The 24519-nt window shown below is 34.0% G+C and overlaps 1 protein-coding gene across 1 annotated transcript in view; it reads right to left on the reverse strand.

Annotated features, from left to right (window-relative positions):
- Positions 1-22794, reverse strand: part of si:ch211-266g18.10 (axoneme-associated protein mst101(2)) — a 36019-nt gene extending 13225 nt beyond the window's left edge. Inside the window, exons 1-68 of the mRNA XM_048190703.1 lie at positions 22781-22794; positions 22636-22682; positions 22356-22394; positions 22154-22192; positions 21992-22039; positions 21852-21899; positions 21638-21685; positions 21502-21540; positions 21170-21199; positions 20942-20989; positions 20815-20859; positions 20545-20592; positions 20369-20416; positions 20246-20293; positions 20102-20149; positions 17236-17283; positions 17098-17142; positions 16756-16794; positions 16628-16669; positions 16361-16408; positions 16184-16231; positions 15901-15951; positions 15699-15746; positions 14567-14608; positions 14363-14410; positions 14216-14263; positions 14080-14124; positions 13888-13926; positions 13588-13629; positions 13415-13459; positions 13233-13277; positions 13095-13142; positions 12959-13006; positions 12794-12826; positions 12652-12708; positions 12485-12529; positions 12306-12374; positions 12165-12212; positions 12037-12069; positions 11907-11951; positions 11737-11784; positions 10637-10684; positions 9849-9896; positions 9690-9737; positions 9531-9578; positions 9098-9145; positions 8288-8335; positions 8098-8145; positions 7965-8012; positions 7466-7510; positions 7312-7359; positions 3429-3476; positions 3259-3303; positions 3092-3139; positions 2953-3000; positions 2772-2819; positions 2634-2678; positions 2474-2521; positions 2335-2382; positions 2155-2202; positions 2007-2051; positions 1754-1801; positions 1308-1352; positions 1137-1184; positions 1007-1054; positions 825-872; positions 686-733; positions 220-267 (exon numbers count right to left, since the gene is read on the reverse strand). Of these exons, the coding sequence (XP_048046660.1) occupies positions 220-267; positions 686-733; positions 825-872; positions 1007-1054; positions 1137-1184; positions 1308-1352; positions 1754-1801; positions 2007-2051; positions 2155-2202; positions 2335-2382; positions 2474-2521; positions 2634-2678; positions 2772-2819; positions 2953-3000; positions 3092-3139; positions 3259-3303; positions 3429-3476; positions 7312-7359; positions 7466-7510; positions 7965-8012; positions 8098-8145; positions 8288-8335; positions 9098-9145; positions 9531-9578; positions 9690-9737; positions 9849-9896; positions 10637-10684; positions 11737-11784; positions 11907-11951; positions 12037-12069; positions 12165-12212; positions 12306-12374; positions 12485-12529; positions 12652-12708; positions 12794-12826; positions 12959-13006; positions 13095-13142; positions 13233-13277; positions 13415-13459; positions 13588-13629; positions 13888-13926; positions 14080-14124; positions 14216-14263; positions 14363-14410; positions 14567-14608; positions 15699-15746; positions 15901-15951; positions 16184-16231; positions 16361-16408; positions 16628-16669; positions 16756-16794; positions 17098-17142; positions 17236-17283; positions 20102-20149; positions 20246-20293; positions 20369-20393 (2599 nt within the window). The 5' untranslated portion in view covers positions 20394-20416; positions 20545-20592; positions 20815-20859; ... (8 more) ...; positions 22636-22682; positions 22781-22794. The remainder of the gene's footprint in view (positions 1-219; positions 268-685; positions 734-824; positions 873-1006; positions 1055-1136; positions 1185-1307; positions 1353-1753; positions 1802-2006; positions 2052-2154; positions 2203-2334; positions 2383-2473; positions 2522-2633; positions 2679-2771; positions 2820-2952; positions 3001-3091; positions 3140-3258; positions 3304-3428; positions 3477-7311; positions 7360-7465; positions 7511-7964; positions 8013-8097; positions 8146-8287; positions 8336-9097; positions 9146-9530; positions 9579-9689; positions 9738-9848; positions 9897-10636; positions 10685-11736; positions 11785-11906; positions 11952-12036; positions 12070-12164; positions 12213-12305; positions 12375-12484; positions 12530-12651; positions 12709-12793; positions 12827-12958; positions 13007-13094; positions 13143-13232; positions 13278-13414; positions 13460-13587; positions 13630-13887; positions 13927-14079; positions 14125-14215; positions 14264-14362; positions 14411-14566; positions 14609-15698; positions 15747-15900; positions 15952-16183; positions 16232-16360; positions 16409-16627; positions 16670-16755; positions 16795-17097; positions 17143-17235; positions 17284-20101; positions 20150-20245; positions 20294-20368; positions 20417-20544; positions 20593-20814; positions 20860-20941; positions 20990-21169; positions 21200-21501; positions 21541-21637; positions 21686-21851; positions 21900-21991; positions 22040-22153; positions 22193-22355; positions 22395-22635; positions 22683-22780) is intronic.
- Between the last annotated feature and the right edge of the window lie 1725 nt (positions 22795-24519).

A 24519-nucleotide genomic window follows, 5' to 3' on the forward strand; every position in this document is an offset into this window, starting at 1 on the left:
TTTCTGAATATCAGGCAGATATTTCAGTTTTAAGAATGCCTAACAATGGAGTCTAAAACATTACAATCATGTTTGCCATGGGGAAATCTCACCTATTTTTGGTGCGGTTTCAGGGGCCTTTTCTTTAGCAAATATGAAAAAAATTTCTACAAATATGAATAATCATCATAAAGCATAAAAACAACAGCACATGCAGGATGATTTCAATGACATACATACCCTTTTTTACAGGAGCTGGTTTAACTTTCTTTTTGATGACTTCAGCTTCTGAAATATTAAAAATATTTAGAAAATGTGAAAAACTTGATTTGAGCAAATTTGAGATTGGTCTTTAACTTGAAAGCACACATCAAGCTACATTAAATAACTCTGTAACACTACAATAAGGTTCAATTAGTTAAACATTAGTTAATGTATTAACTAACATGAACTAACCATGAGCAATACATTTGTTACTGTATTTACTAATCTTTGTTAACGTTAGTTAGTTAGTTAGTTAGTTAGTTACTTAGTTCACAGTGCATTAACTAATGTTAACAACACTTTAATAATGTATTTGTAAATGTTGAAATTAACATTAACAAAGATTAATAAATGCTGTATAAGTGCAGCTCATTATTAGTTCATGTTAACTAATGTAGTCAACTAATGAACCTTATTGTAAAGTGTTACCAGTAACTCTTACCTTTCTTCACAAGAGCTGGCTTAGGTTTCTCCATGATGATTTCAGCCTCTGAAGAGTTGATAATATTAATAAAAAGGTTTTTTATTATGATTTTATATTTTATAAAAGAAAAATTGCTACATTTGAAAGTAAATCAAACCTTTCTTCTCAGGGGCTGGTTTTACTTTCTCTTTGATGACTCCAGCTTCTGAAATTGTGAAAATGTAAACATATTTAGATATAACTAAATATATATAATAGAGTATTAAAGTACTACTCAATTTACACATTTGTATTAAAGCACAATTATTTGCTAGTGTTTAGAAAAAAAAAAAATCTCACCTCTTTTGGGTTTTGGTTCAAGAGCCTTTTCTTTAGAAACTTCAGGCTCTATAAAACAGTATTTTTTCATGAATCGTTATACAGTGGGAAGGCAACAGTAAACACATTGAGATTTCATTAACATCCATACCTTTCTTTACAGGAGCTGGTTTAGCTTTTTCCTTGATGACTTCAGCCTCTGAAATGGCAATGATACTAATTAGAGATTGTAAAATATCTTCAATTTATGAGAACTTAGAATCTTAACTTTATCCTTAATAAAAAATAAAATCACGCAATGAAAAAAACAACAACAACTTACCTTTCTTCTCAGGGGCTGGTTTAGCTTTCTCCTTGACTTCAACCTCTGAAATGATAATTTTGTTTACTGTAAAAAGTTTTTTTTAACAACTTATAATGTTAATTCAATAATTAACACAGTATATCAACCCTTTCTTTTCAGGGGCTGGTTTTACTTTCTCTTTTAAGATTTCAGCTACTAAAATTTTTAAAATATAAACATATTTACAGAAAAGAAAATACATATATTAGAGTACTATTCTAATCTACAAGGGAACAGTTTAAAGCACATATTATCTGCTTGTGTTGGGATAAAAAAAAAAAAAGACCTCTTTTTAGTTTTGGTTCGGAAACCTTTTCTTTAGAAACTTCAGGCTCTATAAAACAGTATTTTTTCATGTGATACTTGAACCATTATACAGTGGGAAGGCAACGGTACACACATGGTGATTTCATTGTCATCCATACCTTTCTTTACAGGAGCTGGTTTAGCTTTTTCCTTGATGACTTCAGCCTCTGAAATGGCAATGATAATATTTAGAGACTATAAAATATCTTAAATTTATGAGAACAGAATCTTAACTTCATCTTTAACATAGAAAAAAAAAATCACACATTGAAAAAAGCTAATATCTTCAATTTATGAGAACAGAATCTTAACTTTATCCTTAATAAAATAAAAATCACACAATGAAAAAACAAAAAACAAAAACAAACTTACCTTTCTTCTCAGGGGCTGGTTTAGCTTTCTCCTTGACTTCAGCCACTGAAAAGATAATTCAGTTAACTGTAAAAGTTTTTTTTTTTTTTTTTTTTTTTTTTTTCAAAACTGATAATGTTAATTCAATAATTAACACAGTAAATCAAACCTTTCTTCTCAGGGGCTGGTTTTAGTTTCTCTTTGATGACTCCAGCTTCTGAAATTGTGAAAATGTAAACATATTTAGAAGTAATTAAATATAGATAATAGAGTATTAATGTACTACTCAATTTACACACTTGCATTAAAGCACATAATTATTTGCTTATGTTTAGAAAAAAAATCTCACCTCTTTTGGGTTTTGGTTCAGGAGCCTTTTCTTTAGAAACTTCAGGCTCTATAAAACAGTATTTTTTCATGTGATATTTGAACCATTATACAGTGGGAAGGCAACAGTACACACATGGTGATTTCATTGTCATCCATACCTTTCTTTACAGGAGCTGGTTTAACTTTTTCCTTGATGACTTCAGCCTCTGAAATGGCAATAATAATATTTAGAGAGTGTAAAATATTTTCAATTTATGAGAACAGAATCTTAGCTTTATCCTTAACATAAAATAAAATCACACAATGAAAAAAACTTACCTTTCTTCTCAGGGGCTGGTTTAGCTTTCTCCTTGACTTCAACCTCTGAAAAGAAAATAATGTAAATCTTTCTTTAGCATAATTTTAGTCTTTTTTCTTAAATAAAGTTAATTTAACAGATAAAACAGTAAATCAAACCTTTTTTCACAGGGGCTGGTTTTACTTTCTCTTTGATGACTTCAGCTACTATAATGTTGAAAATATAAACATATTTATAGAAAAGAAAATACATATATTAGAGTACTGCTCTAATCTACAAGGGAAAAAGCTTTCTTTAAAGTACATATTATCTGCTTGTGTCGGGATAAAAAAAACGCACCTCTTTTTGGTTTTGGTTCGGGAGCCTTTTCTTTAGAAACTTCAGGCTCTATAAAACAGTATTTTTTCATGTGATACTTGAACCATTATACAGTGGGAAGGCAACAGTACACACATGGTGATTTCATTGTCATTCATACCTTTCTTTACAGGAGCTGGTTTAACTTTCTCCTTGATGACTTCAGCCTCTGAAATGGCAATGATAATATTTAGAGACTAAAATATCTTAAAATTTTGAGAACAGAATCTTAACTTTATCCTTAATATAAATTAAAATCACACAATGAAAAAAACAACAACAACTTACCTTTCTTCTCAGGGGCTGGTTTAGCTTTCTCCTTGACTTCAGCCTCTGAAAAGATAATACTGAAATTATTTTGTGGGGAAAAGACTTTCTTTAGCATAATTTAAAATGTAATGTAAACGTTTTTTTTTTCCCCCAACTGATAATGTTAATTCAATAATTAACAATCAAACCTTTCTTCTCTGGGGCTGGTTTAACTTTCTCTTTAATGACTTCAGCCTCTGAAAAGAAAAGAATGTAAATCTTTCTTTAGCATAATTTTAGTCTTTTTTCTTAAATAAGTTAATTTAACAGATAAAACAGTAAATCAAACCTTTCTTCACAGGGGCTAGGTTTTACTTTTTCTTTGACGACTTCAGCTTCTAAAATGAAAGGATGATATAAAAGCATTAGCATTATCTTAAAACTGACCTTCTTTTTTTCCCCCTTCTTATTAATAAATTGCCGTACCTTTCTTTGGAGCTGGCTTTGGTTTTTCTTTAGTTTTCTCAAGTACTGCAAAACATGAGAGTTTAACTTAAGAACTTTAACTTTAAAATAGCAGCTGTAATGTTAGCTAAGCTAACATGTATGTTGTCATCCTGTAATAAACATATCGGTAATATTAGCAAAGCAAGCATAGAAGCAAGTCATAATTGTCAACATTTGCTCATGTGCTTATAAATCATCAATATTAGGTCATATACTAGATATGTACATTTTTCTTTAGAGACTAGTTTTGCCTTTTCTTTTGGAACTTCAACTGAAAGGGATTAGAAGATAAATAAAGATGTTTCAGAGCAAAACTTACCAAATGAAAACATGTATATGACATTCAGGTATTCAAAACTGCAAAAGTTGCAAGAAAAACACACATATAATACCTATCTTTGCAGGTTCAGGTGTTGGCTCAGGTGCCTTTTCTTTAGGAACCTCCGGCTCTATATAAATCGTACGGTTTGGTGTGATAAATGATCATTATACATTATGAAAGTAACATTATATGCTGATTATTTCATTCAATGTATACCTTTCTTTATGGGAGCTGGCTGAACCTTTTCCTTGATGATTTCAGCCTCTGCAATGATGATAACATATAAATGTTTAGAGAAAGTATAACATTTTGCTTATAAAAATGTGAAATTGATCATTAACACAGCAAATCAAACCTTTCTTCTTAGGGACAGGTTTAGCTTTCTCCTTGACAGCTTCAGGCCCTACAAAACAGAAAACAAAGGAATTATTAGTTTCATCATGTCAAACAATGAAGCCTTTTTGCTATTAATAGACTGATCATATTTTTGTTAAAAATGTAAAATATTCTAAAAGGGCTGAGAGGAAAACACCTTTTTTTGGTTTTGGTTCAGGTGCCTTTTCTTTAGCAACTTCAGGCTCTATAAAACAGAATTTGTGATAAATGTGATAAATTATCATAATAACGAGGAAACCAGCAATTCCAGATGATTTCATTGACATCATACCTTTCTTTACAGGAGCTGGTTTAACTTCCTCTGAAAGGAAATTATGTGAGAATATTTAGAAAAAAAATGACAGCTTATCTTTTTTTGTGGGAAAATATTAACTTCATCTTTAACCTGGGGTTAAATGCACATATGAAATAATAACTTCTACCTTTTTTCTCAGGGGCGGGTTTGGCTTTTTTGACTTCAGCCTCTAAAATGTTGATAAAATAAAAACATTTTAACATAATAGTAGCATAATATAACATTTTTAGGCATAGTGTTATTTTGATTGTTAACACAGTAAAACAAACCTTTCAACTTAGGGGCTGGTTTAGCTTTGTCTTTGACAGCGTTCAGGCTCTACAAAACAGAAAACAGAAAGATATTTCAGTTTCATCATGTCAAACAATTTTGATATAAATTTAAAATGTTCTAGAAGGCCTATGTGGAAACCTCACCTCTTTTGGGTTTCGGTTCAGGAGCCTTTTCTTTAGCAACTTCAGGCTCTATAAAACAGTATTTTATGCATGTGATAAATGATCATAATAATGTCAAAATCAGCAATACAATATCAATGACATCCATACCTTTCTTTATAGGAGCTGGTTTAACCTTCTCCTTGATGACTTCAGCATCTGAAAAAGGTAATCATGTGAAAATATTTAGAGAATGTATATATACACTGTATACACATACATACATGTATATATTAGTGTATACTATATATATATTTATACAACAGTTCTGTCTGGTTCTCGATTCTGATTGGTTGATAGCCGTGCGATATTTTAGTGATAACAGCACTCCTACCTTTTCACCGTTTGTATCACTCCGCTGGAAGTGACCGTCATGGCGGCCAATCAAATCCACCGTAATTTTTGCGAATACTACTTGTTGTACCACAAACTGTTGTTTTAATAGTTTTTAGAATGTAGTTGTTTAGACCTGAAATATGTGACTCATATTTAATAATAGCGCCTATTTTACAATTTGTTTTGACGTTTTCGGAGATGCGAGCTCCAGGCCGGCAGCGGCCGTTCAGTGCTTGTGTACGCGCCGAGAACAGCTTCATCTCGGGCAGTGCTTCGGGGATTTGCCGCTGGCTCTTTATAGTGGTTAAACATGAGACATAATTCAATTTGAGTACATTAAACGGGCAATCTTTGGTCTCATTAATCTATTATTTGTTCCAGAGCAAGTCGAATTGTGCTATGTTAAATTTGATAATAATTAACTTACATCCTTTATATAGCACAGCATATTGGCTACAACTAAGTTAGACGGGACATATCAGACGAAGACTCTTCGCTCTTCAAATACGTAAAACATTAAACTTTATAGACATAGTGTTTTTGAGTAAAGAAAACGCTTTATAATTTTTTTTCAAACATCAGCTCTTTATTTACCTTTGCATTGCATAGATGAGATGTCCAAACTGAGCGCGCACTTCAGTCACGAAGGATTTATGAGGTTTGACTGACAGTTTGAGGATCCAATGGAGTTACGAGGTTTCGGTACAATGGTCTTTAAAATCCTTTTTGATTCGTTAAATATTTGTAAAACTCACATACAAGCGTAAAGGGTGACCTATAGTTATTTTTTTTTTAATAACTAGTGCTTTACGTTTGACTGAACTGTACAATTGTGTTTATTTGTTGTTCAATAAATATTATTTTATATAAATATGTCCAATGAGTAATATGGATTGAGTGAACATTACATTAATACGCCATTAGATGGCAGCAACACTTTACAGGAGAATGAGTCAGTGAGTCACAACAGACTTTTAAATTGAAAGGAACATTTGCAAAGGAAGTTGTTTTATCGCTGTGGTGTTATGGATGTTATGGAAAACTCCCAGAGCTGTAAAAAGAACAAATACAAGATCGCTTTCCTCAGCGGACATTCAAACGGACTTTTATAATGGATATAATATTATGGACATCGACTTGAAGAATGAATGTAATGCAATATATCAGACACAGGTAATAGCCTACTATCTCAGGCGATCTCTCTCTCTCATACTGTACAAAATTCAATGAGTTTCAATGAAGCGAACTCAACGTTCCTTCGTTACTAGTTCTAAAGTGACGTTTTAGAGTTAGTAACGGAGGCTTAGTCCAACTGTCAACTTGAGTTTTGAATCCGTGGCGGAAGGAAGTAGTGCTGCACGAAAGAGGGTTTTAAAGACACTCCGTTGTTATTTCTTATTTATTTACACACTCGTGCCGTCGAACTGTTGTATAAACGCAATATCACACGAGTATCCGTGCGATATGGCTGTATATCAGCACGCTGTGATTACCTGCGGCCTCGTGCCTACGGACGAATCACAGCTGATATACAGCCATATCGCACGGCTACGAGTGTGATATTGCTCATATATATATATATATATATATATATATATATATATATATATATATATATATATATATATATATATATATATATATACATATACGATAAGTTCTACCTTTCTTCTCAGGGGCTGGTTTAGCCTTTTCCTTGATGACTTCAGCCTCTAAAATGTTGATAATATAAAAACATTTTCAAATCACATTATATTTTGCTTAAGGATTGTGTTAATTTCATAGGTGGCAGTAAATCAAACCTTTCTTCTCAGGGGCTGGTTTAGCTTTCTCCTTGATAACTTCAGCCTCTACATTTTTATGACATAAAATATGAAGAGAAAGCAAAATGTTAACATTATATTATCGTATTATCAACAAAAATCATTTCTCACAAATAAATGCAAGTAGACAGACCTTTCTTTGGTGTTGGCTTGAGTTTTTCTTTAATTATCTCAGGTTCTACAAGCATAGAAGAGTTTAATGTTTTTTTAAAAAAAACAGATTTTTGTGAATTGTGTTGCAACTTCTCTCATGACATTATTGATCATAATGTTCTTTGTAACATTTATAAACAGCAGTCCCACGTGGCTACAGTCAGACAAATGGCAGAACTTGCTATGCATCAAGTCAAATCAAATCAATAGGTCATTTAAGATGCAAATCTGAATTTTGAACTAGATTAGCACCTTTTATTTCGCTTTTCTTTTGCAACTTCGACTAAAAGGGATGACAACAAAAATTATGATTTGTTTCTAACATGTGGAATATAGCATAAATTGTAAAGTATACGAATACCATACTTTGTTGATACAGGTGCCTTTTCTTTAGAAATTTCACGCTTTATAAAACAGCATTGTGTTGTGTTATGAATAAACATCATACAGTGGAAAACAGATGATTTGTTTGACCTCACCTTTCTTTACAGGAGCTGGTTTAACTTTCTCCTTGATGACTTCAGCCTCTGAAATGATAATATTTTAAATATGTTTAGAGAAAGAATAACATTTTGATAATGACAAATCAGAAATCAACACAGAAAGTCAAACCTTTCTTCTCAGGGGCTGGTTTAGCTTTCTCTTTAGCAACTTCAGGCTCTACAAAACAAAACAGGAATTTCAATCATATCAAATAAAACAGTTAAATGCACATATGAAATACTAACAGGCAAAATCTTAAATTTTTGATATAATTTGATTGACCAATGTCCGAAAAAGGGACTGTGGGGAGACATCTCACCTTTTTTGGGTTTTGGTTCAGGAGCCTTTTCTATTGCAACTTCAGGCTCTATAAAACAGTATAAAATTGATCTGACGTGATTAGGGTTGTAAATCGCACAGAAATCGCAAGCACAGTGCAAAACCATTCAAGTGCAAGAAGACTCGCAAGCTGTTTTCTGTGCTTCGCAAACATCCAAATCTTGTGCACAGACAGCTACCTATCATGCTGAATAGTGTGTGATACTGTTCTCTTCAGTGTCTTTTTGCACTTAAACGGACAAATACACACAAAAAATGTCAAAATATTCTCATAAACGCAGTCAGTTATGTCTTAAGTGAATGTAAACAGTTGAGAAAGAAAAAGCATGTGCAGAAGTATATTGGATCTGTGCAGCTCTTAAAGTGACAGCAGCCTAAAATTCCTGCTGCCGTCTCTGTAATAACGTTAATAAAACAACAAAAGACAAAGAGAAAATTCACTGTTCTTGACTGAATAACTTCTGTAATTATATTTGTAATGTATATTTTATTTATAAAGTGCAGTGTTATTTTACATTTGATTTCAGTTTCTGTACCTGAATACCTGAAAATCTTAAAACGCTGTTTATTTCAATCGTATCTTTGTTTATTTGTCTATATTTGTGCGATTGCTTATTTTTTTGTTCATTCTTTTTAAATTTAAGACTGCTTAATTGTCTTTAATAATGCTTGAAATTTATATTAGTTAAGATAGTTGTTTTTGCTATGGTATTTTTAAATAATATAGTCAAAAGTTCATTGTACAGCAGAAAGCTACAGCATATGCAGGATATGATTTCATTTCATTCACCTTTCTTTACAGGAGTAGGTTTAACTTTCTCCTTGATGACTTCAGCCTCTGAAATTGTGAAGATTTTAAAATGTTTAGAGGTTTTGATTTACAGTATTTTCTTAAATATTAAAGGTGCCCTAGATTCAAAAATTGATTACCTTGACATAGTTGATAACAAGAGTCAGTACATGGAAATGACTACAGTGAGTCTCAAACTCCATTGCCTCCTTCCTATTAAATCTCATTGTTTAAAAGACCTCCGAAGAACAGGCGAATCTCAACATAACACCAACTGTTACGTAACAGTCGGGATCATTAATATGTATATAATAAGATTGATTTAAAAAATATTTAGAGATTGTAGATGTCTTCTTTGCATTTTCTTGTTTATTAGCTTTATCTTTACCACAAAGTGAAATCATTCATGAAGCAAAGTAATGGTAACACTTACCTTTCTTCTCAGGGGCTGGTTTAGCTTTTTCCTTAACGACTTCAGCCTCTGAAATGATGATCATGCAAAAATACTTAGAGGAAGCCAAAGAAATCCTTTCGCATAATATTACATTTTGCTTGAAGGAAACGTTTTAAATATTAACATAGTAAACCAAACCTTTCTTCTCAGGGGCTGGTTTAGCTTTTTCCTTAACGACTTCAGCCTCTGAAATGATGATCATGCAAAAATACTTAGAGGAAGCCAAAGAAATCCTTTCGCATAATATTACATTTTGCTTGAAGGAAACGTTTTAAATATTAACATAGTAAACCAAACCTTTCTTCTCAGGGGCTGGTTTAGCTTTCTCCTTGATGACTTCAGCCTCTAAAATGATGATAATATAAAATATTAAGACAAACCAGCTCTAATTTTTTAGAAGGCTTATGAACATATGATAGTCATTATTATTATAAAACTTAAACTTAATCCTGTGTGCAAAATACACAGCACAAGCACACAAACTCCTACTTTTCAATCTTTCTTTAGAGGAACTGGTTTAGTTTTTTCTTTGATGAAAAAAAAATTAAGAGAAAACATAATATGAGTGTTATATTAAAAACTGGCTAAAAGAAAACGTTAACTTTCATTGATATCTATTCCTTTCTTTACAGGAGCTCTAAGTTTTCTCCTTGATGAATTCAGTCTCTGAAATGGCAATGATGTAAAAAAAATCTTAAAGGGTTTTAAAAGATTTATTATCTTTATAGGCTCAGGGGCTGCTTTAGCTTTTTCTGATTACTTCAACATTTAGGGGAAAAATTTAGATTACTTCAACATTTAGGGGAAAAATTAACATTATTCTAAACTAGTTTGGCAAAAATCTGGGTACTTTCAATACATTAATACACAAAATAGAGTATATAACGATGATAGGATAGATGACAGTCATGAAAATTCATACCCAGATTTTTAGTTCTAATTTCTGATTTGAATACACTACCTGGTAAAAGATAGTTGTGGGATAATGTATTTTAGGAAAAGAATCTTCAGGTGCCTATTCTTTAGTAACATCAGGCTATTTCATGTGATGTATAATCACACAAGCATTTCATTAACATCCATACCTTTCTTTACAGGAGCTGGTTTAACTTTCTCCTTGATGACTTCAGCCTCTGAAATTGTGAAGATTTTAAAATGTTTAGAGGTTTTGATTTACAGTATTTTCTTAAATATTAAAGGTGCCCTAGATTCAAAAATTGAATTTACCTTGACATAGTTGAATAACAAGAGTTCAGTACATGGAAATGACATACAGTGAGTCTCAAACTCCATTGTTTCCTCCTTCCTATATAAATCTCATTTGTTTAAAAGACCTCCGAAGAACAGGCGAATCTCAACATAACACCAACTGTTACGTAACAGTCGGGATCATTAATATGTACGCTCCCAATATTTGCATATGCCAGCCCATGTTCCCAACATTATGAAAGGCATTAGACAAGGGCAGAACGTCTGGATCTGTGCACAGCTGAATCATCAGACTAGGTAAGCAAGCAAGAACAATAGCGAAAAATGGCAGATGGAGCAATAATAACTGACATGATTCATGATAACATGATATTTTTAGTGATATTTGTAAATTGTCTTTCTAAATGTTTCGTTAGCATGTTGCTAATGTACTGTTAAATGTGGTTAAAGTTACCATCGTTTCTTACTGTATTCACGGAGACAAGAGCCGTCGCTATTTTCATTTTTAAACACTTGCAGTCTGTATAATTCATAAACACAACTTCATTCTTTATAAATCTCTCCAACAGTGTAGCATTAGCCGTTAGCCACGGAGCATAGCCTCAAACTCATTCAGAATTAATGTAAACATCAAAATAAACACTGTACTTACGGAATTAGACATGCTGCATGACGAACACTTTGTAAAAATCCATTTTGAGGGTTATATTAGCTGTTTTAACTTTTTTTATGTTGTTTAAGGCAAGCTCGAGCTCTTGGGGCGTGGAGCACCAGATTTAAAGGGCCACACACCCTGAATCGGCTCATTTCTAATTATGCCCCAAAATAGGCAGTTAAAAAAGTGAATTAAAAAAAATCTATGGGGTATTTTGAGCTGAAACTTCACAGACACATTCAGGGGACACCTTAGACTTATATTACATCTTTTAAAAAAAAGTTCTAGGGCACCTTTAAGAGTTTGTAGAAAAAGTCAAACCTTTCTTCTCAGGGGCTGGTTTGGCTTTTTCTTTGATGACTTCAGTTTCTGAAATACGTGAAAATATAAAATATTTAAAAAAACAAAAGTCATGAAACTTTAGGTTCCATAAAAAAGTAATTTTAATATGATGAATAATCATTAAACAAAAGCAATTTATTGACACCCACCTTTCTTTACAGGAGCTGGTTTTGCTTTCTCCTTGACTTCAACCTCTGGAATGGCAATGTGGTGATTGTAGAAGGTATTTTAAATATTATCTTTTGAATTTGTCTAGATAAAATATTAACATGAACTCACCTTTTTTCTCAGGTTGAACCTTTTCCTTGACTTCTAAGATCATAAAAATGCAAAACATATTTAGATTTTTTAATCATAAATGCTGTTAGAGAAAATGGTAATTTAATTCTTAATACAGTAACTCAAACCTTTCTTCTCAGGGGCTGGTTTAGCTTTCTCTTTAATGACTTCAGCCACTAAAATATAAAAAAAATAAAATTGAAAAATGCAAACAATTAGCATTATCTTACAAAAGGCCAGTGGAAACAACATTTAAGCATTATTCTCACTAGTAGATTGAAACAGTTTACCCTTCTTTGGTACAAGCTTGGGTTTTTCTTTAGTTATTTCAGGTGCCGCTGCAAACATGAGGGTTTAACTTTAGAATTTGCAGATGTACAGATAAATCAACAAGGCACTGTATTACATAATTTGTGATTTTTAATTGACAGGTAAACTCAATATGTACCTTTCTTTTCAGGGAATGTTTTTTCCTTTTCCTTTAGAACCTCAACTGAAAAGACATCACAAGTCAAATTGATATTTGTTTCTAAAAGTTCATATTAAATATGTGTAAGGCATGCATTCAAAATTACTCATTTTAAAAGATAAAAAGCAACTATAGCATATTAACACCTTTCTTAGTGGGTTCTGGTTTTGGTTCAGTTGCCTTTTCTTTAGCAGCTTCAGACTCTATGAGACAGTATCACATGATGAATGATCATCATACAGTAGAAATCAGAAGTATATGATAATCTCATTCACATTCACACAGTACCTTTCTTAACAGGAGCTGCTTTAACTTCAGCCTCTGAAAATAAAAACATTTAGAGATTGCAGATGGGTAGATGGGATTAGCTTGTGTAAAATGTCTGAGGAAACTTGAAAGTAGCATACATAAAATTGATAAAATATAAAATGTTAAAATAATAGTAACTCTTACCTTTCTTCTCAGGGGCTGGTTTAGTTTTCTCCTTTATGACTTCAGCCTCTAAAATTATTAAAATATACAGATTTTTAGCATGATCATTTTTGCATGGGGATAATAATAATGATTTAATTGTTAAAGTAAATCAAACCTTTCTTTTCAGGGGCTGGTTTAGCTTTCTCTTTGATGGCTTCAGCCTCTAAAATGATGATAACAAAATATTTTAAGCATTAGCTTTTGTCTTAAAGCTGGGAAGGGAAAATGTTTGGCATTAAACGAACAAATTAACCTTTCTTTGGTGCTGGCTTTGGTTTTTCTTTGGTTATTTCTGGTTCTGGAAAACAGCAGTAATTGAAAAGTCAGTCATAATTGACTTTTTAAAAGTATTGTCAACATTTGCAGATATGTTATTTAATCAATGATACAGTGTCTCATAATAAATTAAGGTGCTTTTCTGTTTTAAAGTAATACCTTCCTTTTCAGGAACTGGTTTGGCCTTTTCCTTCAGAACCTCGACTGTAAGGGTTACAAGGTAATTATTGTTTTCAAGAAACACTTGGCTGTATAAATATCTGTATGAGATTCAGTCTTATCTAGTATTCACTGTTGCAAATGTAGATAAAGAAATTAAAGTATCTCACTACCTTTCTTTGGAGGTGCTGGTTTCTCTTTGAAAACGTCAGGCTCTACAAAACAGATGGATATTTCACCTTCAATAATGTCAAGCAATGCAACTTCAATATACTGTAGCTTCAACTTCTAAAATAGTAGGATAAAGTCTCTCTCTCTATGGAAAAATACTTAAAACGTTCCGTAAATGATTTTAAACATTCAAGAACTTTCCTCTTTAAGTCTCTATAAAATAGTTTTAATTTATGTCATGAATGATCATTATACAGTGGAAAGCGTCAGCATATGCAGGATGATTTCATTGTCATCCATACCTTTCTTTACTGGAGCTGGTTTCTCCTTGACTTCAGCATCTGAAATGAAAATGATGTGAAAATATTTAGAGATTGTAAAAGGTTTTCTTTAGCATTGTGTTTAAATGTCCTTGGCTATTTTTTTTTTAAATTTATATTTAACACAGCATAAAAGCACACATCAAGCTAAAATATTGATAAAATAATGAAAACCTTTCTTCTCAGGGGCTGGTTTAACTTCTTTGATGACTTCAGCCTCTGCAATGATGATAATATTAAGGTGAAAGGGATATATATTCTTTTTTAGCATTCATTTTCTTATGTTTCAAATGTTGATTAATACACATACCTTTCTTTACAGGAACTGGTTTAGCTTTTTCCTTGATGACTTTAGACTCTGAAATGACAATGATGAGAAATACTTTTAATACTGTAAATGGTTTACTTGAGCATTATCTTAAGCTGTGATTTTGATTGTTAATGCTATAAATTAAACCTTTCTTCTCAGGGGCTGGTTTAGCTTCCTCCTTGATGACTTCAGCCACTACATTGTGATGATGAAAACATCAAGAAGGCAAAATATTAGAATTATCATAAAACTGGGTAGGAAAAGACGTTAGATTGCCATTAACAGCACCTAAAATTGTAATAGTATACTTCACTGTAATATGTCATTATTCTCACAAATAAATTTGTGTACCTTTCTTTGTTGGCTTGGGTTTTTCTTTGGTTATCTCAGGTTCTGTTAAATAAGAGATTTATATAAAAAATCTTGGAATATGACACATGCATGAGTGTTGTCTAGGGGTGAAAGAGTACATGTATTCGTCCCGAAACGTTACGGTACGGCCGTCACGATTCGATGCATACAGTCAGACAAAGTCAGTCACAGGCGATCTACACTCCAATCCAGAAGGGGGCGTACTCAGTAATGCAATGCTGTTTGCTAACCGCCACAACAGGAAAAAGAGCAGAAGAAGAAGAGACAATCTATGCACCAACCTAAAACAAGAGATCAGATGACACACAAGAGCTTGCTAGTAGCCTATATGCTGAGTTTCGATTAATTTTTTTGTGACGCTCCACAAGCTTCACGGAAATGAAACTGGGACTGCAGAAAGTGGCATCCTGTTTGTTTTCTTTATTTTACAAAACCACAATGTTTTGTTTTTATTGTGAGTGTAGAGTGTAAACAAATAAAAACAGAACCTTTACAGTTTCAAATAATGTCTTACGCTGATCTGTATGGCCATAAGTGATGGAGTATTTTAAGTTGTTTCCGCTGTTGTAATGAGACAAAATCATTTGGCATTGTGCTGATTTGTGTCGTGGCTCGTGGAAGTTTCACTACTACAGTCCAGTGATGAAATATGTGTCTCCTGAAAATGGGAAGCCTCAAGTGCCACTTCACTCACTGTCTCCTCGTGGAAAGGTGAAGTAGGCTTTTTTTGGCCTTCTCGCTCATCTTTCCGTGATTTCTTGATAAAGCGTAATATTGAGCATCCACCATTGTCACCACGTTAATGAACTCTCACAAACAAAGAAAATGACAGCAGGCTACACACAACATGTTAACCAAACCAATAAATTTGAAAACAGCCGTCACATTTTACCACCCAGTATTTGTCAATCTATCAGTTAGAGTGCAAATCAACAATTCCTTAATTATTTATTTTAAGCAATCAGGAATCTGGGGAGGGAGCAGACATGTAAATGTAGCGAACTTTTATCGAACCTTAACCTCTGTGTACCATTACACCCCTATTGTCTAGTATTTATTTTTAAATGTTTGCTAAATTTAACATATCATATACTGCATACTAATGCAATACCTTTCTGTGGAGGTTCTGCTTTAGCTTTCTCTTTGGTAATTTCAGTCTCTATGAACAGAATGATATTTCAGTTTTAATATTGTCAGACAGTTGAGCAAATAGATTTCTTTATAGCAGCTTCAGGATTGGAAACTGTACTTAGAAAAATTGCTGTTGCAACTTTGCAGTTGTGTCATAAGACCTTTACAAAGAATATCTCTACCTTTCTTTGGTGCAGGTTTTGCTTTTGCCTTTTCAACTGCAACAGAAGGTTCTGCAAAATGTTGAAATATAATATCATAAGATTATGTTTGCTTGAATCTAATGGTTACTGATATATTACATTGTAAAAATTATTATTTAAATTATCAATTATTTATTAAAATAGTTTTCCCAGATTGCCAGGTTCAGTTTAACATTTACTGTTGTCTTTTAATCTTGTATAGCAATTATACTGCATAATATAATTTAATTTAATTATAACATAATGAAAGACTCATTCATACCTTTCTTCACAGCGACAGGTTTACGTTTGTCCTTGGCAACTTCTGCCTCTGAAATATATAATATTATTTAGAATATATTATTTACAACATTAAAATAGAAAAAAGAAAACATTGTACTTAAAATAAAACACTGACCCCAATTTTAATTTCAAAAACATTATAAACTAGACAATTAACCTTTTTTGGAAGGTTCAGGTTTTGCTTTCTCTTTTGGAACTTCAGGTTCTGTGAATGGATGGAAAAATCAACAGCATATTCAGTGTTGTGTTTCATGTACAATAGGTGTTCATATTCAGAAAACATAATTATTAATTATTATAAAATAAATAATTATTATAAAACTTTAATAAAAAGTAAAGGTCACTTCTTTCTCTTGATATCAACAGATACAGTTTTAACTTATGAACTAGGAAGAAACAAACACTTGTTATGTTTTATAAATACCTTTCTTTACAGAAGCAGGTTTAGGCTTTTCTTTTACAGCTTCTAAAAAATATAAAATATATAACATCAAAAATAACATGAACACAAGAGTTGTACTTTGTGCTGGTTTAACATTTGCAATTAATTACCCTTTTTTGGAGGTTTCTCCTCTTTAATAATTTCAGGCTCTGAAAATCAATTCAAATCATATGGTAAAATATTTATGAATAGCTAATGTAAATGCTTAAGTAATGTAAAACATTCAAAAATTCAGGACGTTTTCTTCTCAATAGAACCTGCAGCTTAATGGATTAGGATTTACAGAATAATACTTAAGAAAATCAAAGTTATGAAATTGATTACCCTATCAGGATCTTTCACTATTACATAAAAGTTGCCCAAGTTTTAATGTATATTATTATTATTATTATTATACAGTTATTAAAACTTATACTAATAATGAATATCAACTACTTAAGGAATGTCAGTACCTTTCTTTGGAGGACCTGGTTTTGCCTTTTTAATATCTTCAGCCTCTAAACATATCAAGGAGAGAATTTTTTTCTTTATAGTAAAAAGCAATATAAGTAGAAAACAGAAAATAATATCTTGTTGAACAACAAGCCTACCTTTCTCAATAGTCACAAGTTTAGCTGGCTCCTTGGTAACTTCAACCTCTAGAAATGTATCAGTTGAGATTGGAAAATGTATCAGAAATAATTTCCATCCAAATCTTATCACTCACATTTCAGGAAGGAAAAAAGGTAACACTTACTCAAAGCCTTTATGTATAATGTATTATAAAAGGTATTCATAATGTACATTATAATGCATTATATCTTTTCATAAATAGTTATAATGCATTATAATATTTGCAGATTCCTTGTTATATCTGAAATTGTTTGTTTATCATGTGTTTTAATGCATTATACTTTCTAAAGGCATTATAACTGTGGTTTTCTATCAGTCAGTCACGTTTGACATTACGTCAGAAATGACTGAAGCAATGGGATCTCGCTTAAGAGCCAAATCACCTTTGAGTGGTAACAAAATAAGCCAATAGCAAGTGAGATTTGCATGGCAAGCCACTCTCCTCCCTGTACACACGGGTATACAGTATAAGGCAACGTGCAACACTCAGTTAAAGCTATCGCTTCGGAGCCAAGCGGTTATCATCACTCTGCTCTAACAATCATCATTCATGTGAGCTAAACAAGAGGGAAGCAGTTCTGTGTTGGTGTGATGGCGTATCAGTGGTGGTTTTGATCTGAGAGAGCACTGCACATTTAAGTGCAGCGACTGCACCCTTGGGCGCTTCAACAATAAAAGAACATTTTTTCCCTAAAAGAGTAAACACGGGTGATGTTGCGTCTTTTCAAGATGTCATTGCACCTGTGTGTTTCTGGATGGGGTCGTTTCAAAGCCCCGTCTGACAGCCACGATCACTGCCTTACGTGCTGTTGATGACTCGTGTTCCCACTGCGGGAACATGACCATAGCAATGTTGAGATTGAGACTCCAATACCTTGAAAAAGGTGAAGTCCCTTTTGCTATTCCCTGATCTGGTTTCTCTGCACTGCAGAAGACCACTTCAGTGAATGCTTAGGGTGATCTGAGGGTTATAGTGGGTGCTTTCCTGCCGGGCCAGTCCCTGCAGGCCTCTCACTCCTCCATCACATCGCAGGCTCTGGAGCTTCAAGGTGAGGCTGCTGGCCCTTCTCCAGATCGAATGTTGATAGCTGCATTGAAGGGTGGGCTTGAGTCCTCTGGGGATGAAGACTTGGCTGTGCTGCCCCCTTTCGGGGAGAGTAGCGTTGTTCGAGTCTGATCCAGAGTTGACTGCAATGCTTTTCCGGGCCACCACGAGCATCGGGCTCAAGTGGAACCCTCCACCTTGTCAACTTGCAAGCACTACCCCTGGAGAAGGCAGACCCAGCCCTTGTGTTGCTGTGTCCCTTGCGTGTTTACGTGGACTGTGCTGCTTCAGAAGCTTGGAGCAGCTCTTTGTCTGCTTTGGAGGCCAGCAGAAGGGAAAGGCTGTCTCCAAACAAAGGTTGGATGCCATCATCTTGGCGTACCAATCCCAAGGCGAGCTGTGCCCCCTTGGGGTGTGGGCTCACTCCACTCAGACTGTTGCCTCATCCTGGGTTTTGGTGCACTCTCTCTGGCAGATATCTGCAGAGCTGTGGACTAGGTGACACCTAACACATTCACGAATTTCTACAATCTCCCGAGTGGAGCCGGTTTCTTCCCGTGTGTTGGGTACAAACAGGTAAAATGTGGGAAGGCTGGCTCAGTGTCTCGCTTGCAGCGCCATTCCCCTCTCATTGGGGGATATGAGGGCCTTAATTTGCTCTCCAGGTGAGTCCCCCGCCTGGCGAACCCTGGATGGACTTCTTTCAAACATCCTTCGCCAGTCAGACGTAGCGGAGGCATTCGATGCCAGGCCTAGTACTCGCGTGCATGCCGGGTTGCCAGGCCCTTTACTGGGCTAGTTGCCCCATATGTTGTGATTCCCTCTTGGTGATCCCATATGAGTATTCTTCCACGGAACGGTTTCCCTGTTGGTAAACCCATGTCTTTCCATGGGAAGGCTCCACTCTGCCCATCTCTGCATTGGTATTGGTTCCATCCCTGTCTAAGCAGGACCTACCGCAGAGATTATCCATATGTAGCACTGCCCTGAGGGTCAGTCCACATGTGTAGTTTCACATGTTACCTCCCTGTGGGCAGGATGTGGTCTCTGTAGCATCCATTTCCATCTGGACTAGGCACACTTCCCCAGTGTTATCCAACCAGCCATGGTTGTATAAGGGTACAAGAAAGGATCAGCAGCTATCGACATTCCCCTTGGAAAGTTCTGTCCTTCCGTGCCACCAGTTACTGAGGTCTATGCGATTTACATGGGGTGCTGGGAAGGGGCAGCAGTTGTGGCACTTTCCATAAGGATCCCATTTCGTCAGTCAGTTCTGACGTAACATAGAATGTGACTGAGTGATTGGGAACTTCTCAGTTACTAATGTAACCCCCATTCCCTGAAGGAGGGAACGAATATGTTAAGACCCACCTGCCACAACCCCTGTACCACCGCTGAACAGCAGGGACCTGCTTCTCGGCTTCTTAGTGCAAAACTTGAATGAGTAAGGGTTGCATGCTGCCTTATACACCCGTATGTAAGGGGAGTGGCTTGTCATGCAAATCTCACTTGTTAATATGCATTGGCTTGTTTTGTTACCACTCGAAGGTGATTGGGCTCTCAGATCCCATTGTGTCAATTAGTTCTGATGTAACGTCTCCATCCCCTCCTTCAGGGAACGGGGGTTACATTAGTAACCGAGACGTTAAAATTATTCATGAGATCATACAGTGCATTATAAGGTGCATTACAAGGAATAATGAGTGCATTAAAAATACATTTATAATGTATTATAAGGCTTTAAGTAAAACGTTACCAGAAAAATAGTGGTTCTTAAATACAGAGCAGGGGTACTGTACCTTTTTTAGTCAGTGTTGGTTTTACCTTCTCCTCAACAGCTTCAACCTCTGTGCAAGATTCAATAATTTTTCTAATGTGACAACCATTTCATAATATGCATGTACTGTATGTTGAACGATAAAAAACAACTGCATTCATTTTACCTTTCTTTGAAGGCTCTGGCACAGCTTTTTCTTTGGAAACCTCAGGCTCTGTACATCAGTGGATGCAGTTAGCATCATATAAACATTGCAAAAATGTACAATTGCAATAAAATCGAACTGTACCTTTCTTAACTGGGGCTAATTTCATTTTCTCCTTAGTAGCTTCAGTATCTGAAATTATTATATTATAATTGCATGCCTTAGAATGTGACATAATATTCAAAAACCTAATGTCTGATAGGTATTTATGTCCTATCTTCAGGATATTTTGCCTCTGAATGACATTTAACAGTTTTTACCTTTCTTTGAAGGTACCAGTTTGACTTTCTCATCTGCAACTGCAGGCTCTACAATTCAAGGAAAAATAGATGTACTGTAAGATGGACCAATGCAGTGATCAATACATTTAAGAAAGAAAAGTCCTTTTTTTTTTTTTTTTTTTTTTACAGGAGTGGTTGTTGGCTTCTCTTCTGAATGCAGGTACGTATATATTTAATAAATATATATTTTATATACAATATATGAGACTGATTTTGAGACTTAAATTGATCAAGAAAGGTCCACATTACCTTTCTTGGCAGTTGGTGTTTTTTTCTCCTTAGAAACATCAGGCTCTGAAAATGAGTCAGCAGGCTCAGTTAATGTCATTGAAAAATACTTGAAATGAAATGCTATGTTACTGTATGTTCACCATACCTTTCTTCAAAAGGGCCGGTTTAGTTTTGTCCTTGGGAGCTTTAGCCTCTGAATTATTCAAATAATGAAAGAGAGAAACATTTAAAATTGCTGATGTGCACTGTCCTTTTCAAACAAAACTACAAGCTTTTTAACTGACTGTGGATATGGGAAGTTAATACTTCGAACATTTTTTTCTAGTAAAAAGAAAAAATTCTAGTACATAATTTCGAGTTAAAAAAGTGATACCTTTAGCTTTCTCCTTGGGGGCTTCATCCTCTAAAAGTATGACATGATATGTTTTGTTAAGATTTGAATTAAGTAGACCGCAGGTTTAATTCACAGTTGTCTAAAATCAAGCACCTTTCTTTTCTGGTGCTGATTTTCAGTTTATGTGAATCCATATTTTTACATAAATGTGCACTGACAGTTCAAAACAAAACACTTCTCTTTTTTTGTGAATCTATATACATAAGAGCAGGACTGTAGGAACATTTTGAAACAACACATTATAACATAGACACGCAAATGTGTCTCTGAAAAAATTATTAATGTAAGATATTTAATAGCAGGACTCATACCTTTTTTCACAGGGACAGGTTTTTCTTTCTCTTCAGCTGCTAAAAGTTATCAATAGATTAAGTTATCGTTCTCTTCAAAATGTTATGGTAGTTGAAATAGTAGATAATACAATAATAAAAGACATAAAATTAATACCTTTTTTAATCTGAGCTGGTATTGCTTTTTCTTTAACTTCTGCAGTATCTGAATGAAATAAATATGAAATTAAATAAAACAAAAATTAAAATTGCTGCAATTTTAATACACATTGAAAAAGGCTCTACAGTATGAAGAAAGTAAGAGGTGTGTGATATATAAATGAGAGTGATAGAAAAACACTTCTTGAAAGCGCTGGTTTTGGCCTTTTTACCTTTCTTTGAGGGCTCTGGTTTGGCCTTCACTTTGGAAATCTCTGGCTCTGTAATTTTATTAACATCAGCAGTTTATGCCACATTGAAAAAACACTGCATTGTGTTTAGAATGCCATTTATTGTCTGTGGAATGCCATACCTTTCTTTAAGGGAGCTGGTTTTACTTTTTCAACAGGAACTTTAGCTACTAGAAGTGAACAAAATTAAAATACATAAGAAAAAATACATCAAACAAGCATTTTTTTCAATTGAAAACAATTTTACTACATTTTTTAATTTGAGAAGCACTGCCATTAAATACCTTTTTTAACAGGTGCTGGTGGTTTATCTTTGACTTCAGCTTTTGAAAGAAGTGAAAAATGTATGTACTTTGAATGTATAATTCTTTTTCAAACAAAAAGAACTTCAGGTTGCAATACTGCATGACGTTATATCATACAACAAAACTGATTTCAAGAAAATATTCAATGAGAAACAGAAAAAAAGTTGAATTAGAAACACACCTTTCTTCACAGGTTTAGCTTTTTCCTTAGGAACTTCAGCTGTAATATGAAATAAGAAGGCAAAACACCTGAGTGAATCTTAAAATGTATTAAATTTATGTTTTTTGGCTTGCTTAATCCACATAATCCATATGGATTTTAAAATTGAATAAGCATGGGTAAGGTGAGGAAAGTTACAGCGTGATCATTAACCCCAAAGTTATAAAGAAGGGTATCTCTAACTCATAAAGGACATATTTCAGCCAAAATATGTTTACAGGAGAACATGCAAGCCTGGTACCTTTCTTTGAAGATGCAGGCTGGACCTTTTCTTTAGTAACCCAGGTTCTGGGAAGCATTTGAAACAAACTGTTCATATAATCTGTTCATTTACGCAAAACATTATATATGGTAACATATTAATACATAAACATACAACAAACTACCTTTCTTTACTGGCTTAGCTTTTTCCTTGACAGTCTCAGCAACTAAACAGACAAATATATTATCTCTAATTTAAAAAAAAATGGATTTATCAATGAATGATAAAGTTTATTTTACTTTTAGCAGGACAAGCATACCTTTTTCTTTTGGAGCTGCTTTTGCCTTTTCCTTGATATCTTCAGTTTTTTTGAAAGAAAAAATGAAATTTTATTCCGATGTCTGAGCAAACAACACACGCCATCATTACACAGAACTATACCCAAGTAAAAAAATCCATTAACATGTTTATTTACATATCACTTAAGACTTTCTGATATAAAATTAAAATTTGGAGTATTTCTTTATTGCACAATGCACATTTCTTAATATTATGCCTAAAAAGGGTTTTAATATCACTATTAATAACTATTGTATGATCTTTGTATGATATCAGTCTTTAATTGCAAGATATTTAAAGTATATCTAAAGTATATTTGAAATAGTTCCAATTTAGCACAATCAAATATACTTAATATACTAAGTATGTTTAGTTAGACCTCAGCACTACTTCCACACAATTAAAGTGCAGTAAGTACAAAATTAGTTGTTCCAATTTAGCAGACTTGAAGTATACCAGTTTAGTATACCAAAAGTACAATTGCAGGGTATTTTTATTTAGCACATAATTATGTAAATGTATTTGTAGTATACTTAGCACAAAATAAATGTATTTCAAATACATTTAGTATATATAGTTTCACTAGGGTAACAGTGTTTGCTTAAAGCAATTGTTCCCCTAAAAATGAACGTTTTATCATCATTCAGTCCTACATTATTTACTTTATTCCTTGAAACACAAAATTATATTACACAGAATGTCAAAGCTGCTCTTTCTGACATAATGAAAACACAAAATACCATAAAAGTATCATAAATGTATAAACTCAATTTGGGTTAACTGTTGCATTAAGTGCATTTATAATAGTTTGAGTTTTGTACTTTATTTTAAAAAATGTGAATGCTTCAGACTGGAAAATACCTTTCTTTCCAGGATGTGGTTTAGGTTTCTCCTTCACAACTTTAGCCTCTGCAAAAGACAAATACAAAAGTGGCAAATAATTACATTTATTACACTTACAGCAAAAAAAAAAAACTTCAGTTCCCTGATGCTGCGTCGGAACGACACTTTGGGAAATGCAGCGTGAGTGTCTGAAGAACGTATTGAACTAGTCCAATCTTGATTGGTGTTGCGTCATGACGTCACATGTGACAACGTATACGGAAGCTACAAAGGGGAGCCAACACACAACAGTGTTAGCTTCTGCTCTTCAGCAAGCGTTCGGTGTTGCTCTTGTCTGCCGAGGCAGCGCAGCGTTTACGATCATGGGGGTCGCAGATGGAGCTGGTGAAGGATGTTGAGACGGCTTTGGCCCTTTCTCAGCTTTCAGAAACCAGCTCCAGTGTTCTCATTCAGGGGTCGGAAGCCCGCTCTGTGGCTTCTTCTGCCCAGGATGAGGACCCGGTGCTAGAACTATCTGGTTCTGAGGAATTAGATGTTCTAAGCATCAAGGCATGTGAAATTGATGACTTGCCACCTCATTCTCTTGCTGTTGAGGAGCTGCTGGATGTTGTGACCAGAGCAGTGGCCAGATTAAACACTGAGTGGCCAACAGAGAAGCAGGAAGCGCAAAAGAAAAGCTAACTTGATTTACGCTTCCTTCAGTCTTGGTCGCAGCCTTCACGTCGGAGTCTGCCAGTTTCG

This window comes from Megalobrama amblycephala, linkage group LG5, assembly GCF_018812025.1.
Source record: "Megalobrama amblycephala isolate DHTTF-2021 linkage group LG5, ASM1881202v1, whole genome shotgun sequence".
In the NCBI taxonomy this organism is placed as follows: Eukaryota; Metazoa; Chordata; class Actinopteri; order Cypriniformes; family Xenocyprididae; genus Megalobrama; species Megalobrama amblycephala.